The following is a 2,500-nucleotide window of genomic DNA, read 5'->3' as shown; positions in this document are numbered from 1 at the left end:
TCTGTCCCTGTTTTCTTTAATTGTTTCCTGCCCCTGTTTTCTGTCCTTGATCTCTCTTTTTTTTGTTCTTTTTTTTTTTTTTTTGTTCTTGATCTCTGTCCGTTATTAACGATGTGTTTCTCTTCCACAGGTAAACGCGAGACCCAGTGGCTGATCCCTGTTCGTAGGCCTATCAGAAAGAAAATGAGGAAGAGGGAGAGTGAGAGTAAGTGAGGTGAGTGAGTGGCAGATAAAGAAAGAGAGAGAAAGATTGTGAGTGAGTGTGTGTGAGTGAGTGTGTGAGAGAGAGAGAGAGAGAACGAGAGCGAGAGCGAGAGAGAGAGAGAAAAAAAATGGAGAAACAGTGACACGTGACAAATTACAAAGTGAAGGAAAACAAGAAATAAAAGAAAGAGAGAGACAGAGAGAGGTGGGAGACGGACGGACGGCCCTCGGCGATGACGGGTAAGCGATGCCATTGTCTCCTCTCATTACCCTTGACGCCGTACGTGGAAGTCTTTGCTTTTAATAGCGGCGTTGATGAAATAATAGAGAGAAAAAGAGGGAGAGAAAAAAAGGGCAAAGGAGTGGGAGGGACAAGGTAGGGGAAAGGGGAGGGGGAGCGTAAGGAGTGGGAGTTAGGGGAGTAGGGGAAGCGGGAAGGGAAGGGGAGGGGAGGGGAGGGGAGGGGAAGGGGAAACGACGGGAGTAGGGGAAGGTGACGGGGAGGCGGGGGAGTAGGTGAAAGGGATGCGGGAGGGGAAGGGGAAGGTGGGAGAGTAGGAGGAAGGGGGGAGGGAGGGCGTAGAAATAGAACCTAAAAATGTTAGACTGCGTATGTCCGCGCTGTAGCCGCCCGCGTTTCCTCTTTGAAACGGCGCAGCGTTGCGTATGACGTCCATTTATTGTTATCATCAAATATTTGAAACGCGCGTCGCCCAGTGCCCGGCCGGAAACACGCGGCGGTGCGGGGAAGGGGGTGGGGGGGGGGGGGGCTGCGAATAACACCGTGGCAGTTGCTGTTTTTCAGGGGGTCGGGTCGTGGTTTTGTGTCGGGAGAATGGTGGTGGTTTTTATGTCGGTAGTCCGGTATTTTTCATGCTGGTTGCCTTATTTTTTATGTCTTTTTGATCTTGGTGGTACGGTTTTTTTCATGTTAGTAGTCTTATTTTTATGTTTTTGTTTTGTCTTTGTAGTCCAGTATTTTTCATGTTGGTAGTCTTATTTTTATGTTTTTTTTTTTTTTTTTTTGTTTTGTCTTTGTAGTCCGGTATTTTTCATGTTGGTAGCCTTATTTTTATGTTGCTTTTTTTTATCTTGGCATTTTAATGTTGGCAGGCTGGTAGATTTTTATACTTTTATGTCGGTATGTGGTATTACTCATGTTGGTAATATGGTAGTTTTTTATGCTGGTAGCCTTTCATGTTGGTAATCCAGTAGTTTATTTGTTAAAAGGGTTAAAGTTTTTTTTCTGTGTTCGTTAGTCTGTAAGTAGTCTTGTATTTTTTTTTTTTTTTTTTTTATTTGTCTGGTATGTCGTCTGCAAAGGTCGATTAGTCTGTCACAAGGGAGTTGTTTATGCCAGTTTATGTCCGCTGTTAATGTCCGTAATCTGTTGTTTATGTTGGATCAGTCTTGTTAATTTGGTCGCCTGCTGTTTATTTCTGTTTGTCTTTTGTTTAATTGGCGTTGGGCTTAAAGGCACCTCCTGATTGGCTTTTACCAGTGTGTTTATGTTTGTGCGTGAGTGTGTGTGTGTGTGTGTGTGTGTGTGTGTGTGTGTGTGTGTATGTGTGTGTATGTGTATGTGTATGTGTATGTGTATGTGTATGTGTATGTGTATGTGTATGTGTATGTGTATGTGTATGTGTATGTGTATATGTATGTGTGTATGAGTATGAGTGTGAGTGTGTGTGTGTGTGTGTGTGTGTGTGTGTGTGTGTGTGTGTGTGTGTGTGTGTGTGTGGACAACGAAACGAAACCGACAGTTTTACAAGTTTATGAATGCTTTGTGGCATAATGTCCCCCAAGGAAATCTAGTTTCACCTTTGACCGACAGAGTCTTAATAGATTTGGGTCTTGTGATCCGCCGCCCCTTCAGAAAATTGAAAATAAAACATGTGTAAACATATTTTAAAATGGCATAATATTAATAATGACAGTGATAATAGTGATAATGATGATGATGATGATGATGATGATGATGATGATGATGATAGGTGATGACAACAATGATAATAATGACAATAACAGAAGAGAATATGGACACACTAGAATAATATCTGCGAATAATGGAATAATAGAAAATAAAAGGTAGTGACACCTCCGAAATGCTTTCGAGTAATGGATCTCTCACAAAAGGAAATTTTGCAAATGCGACGAACCAGTGCATTATGCGGGAGTACGTCCCTCCCCCCCTAGAAAGAAAAAAAAAAATGGTTTTCATATTCATTCTGGGTCATCCGTCCGTCGACCTAAAACAAATTATTTTTATACGAATAATGTTGTAAAGTCTTATATA

The 2,500-nt window shown here is 42.1% G+C and overlaps 1 protein-coding gene across 1 annotated transcript in view; it reads left to right on the top strand.

Annotated features, from left to right (window-relative positions):
* LOC125042328 (extensin-like) overlaps positions 1 to 2,500 on the top strand; it is a 15,730-nt gene that overhangs the window by 1,486 nt on the left and 11,744 nt on the right. The window contains exon 2 of the mRNA XM_047637864.1: positions 131 to 163. Within this exon, the coding sequence (XP_047493820.1) occupies positions 131 to 163 (33 nt within the window). The remainder of the gene's footprint in view (positions 1 to 130; positions 164 to 2,500) is intronic.

The sequence above is a fragment of the Penaeus chinensis genome, chromosome 32 (genome assembly GCF_019202785.1).
Source record: "Penaeus chinensis breed Huanghai No. 1 chromosome 32, ASM1920278v2, whole genome shotgun sequence".
In the NCBI taxonomy this organism is placed as follows: domain Eukaryota; kingdom Metazoa; phylum Arthropoda; class Malacostraca; order Decapoda; family Penaeidae; genus Penaeus; species Penaeus chinensis.
Note: the sequence above shows the minus strand (reverse complement) of the source record. Positions and strands in the feature narration are given on the sequence as shown.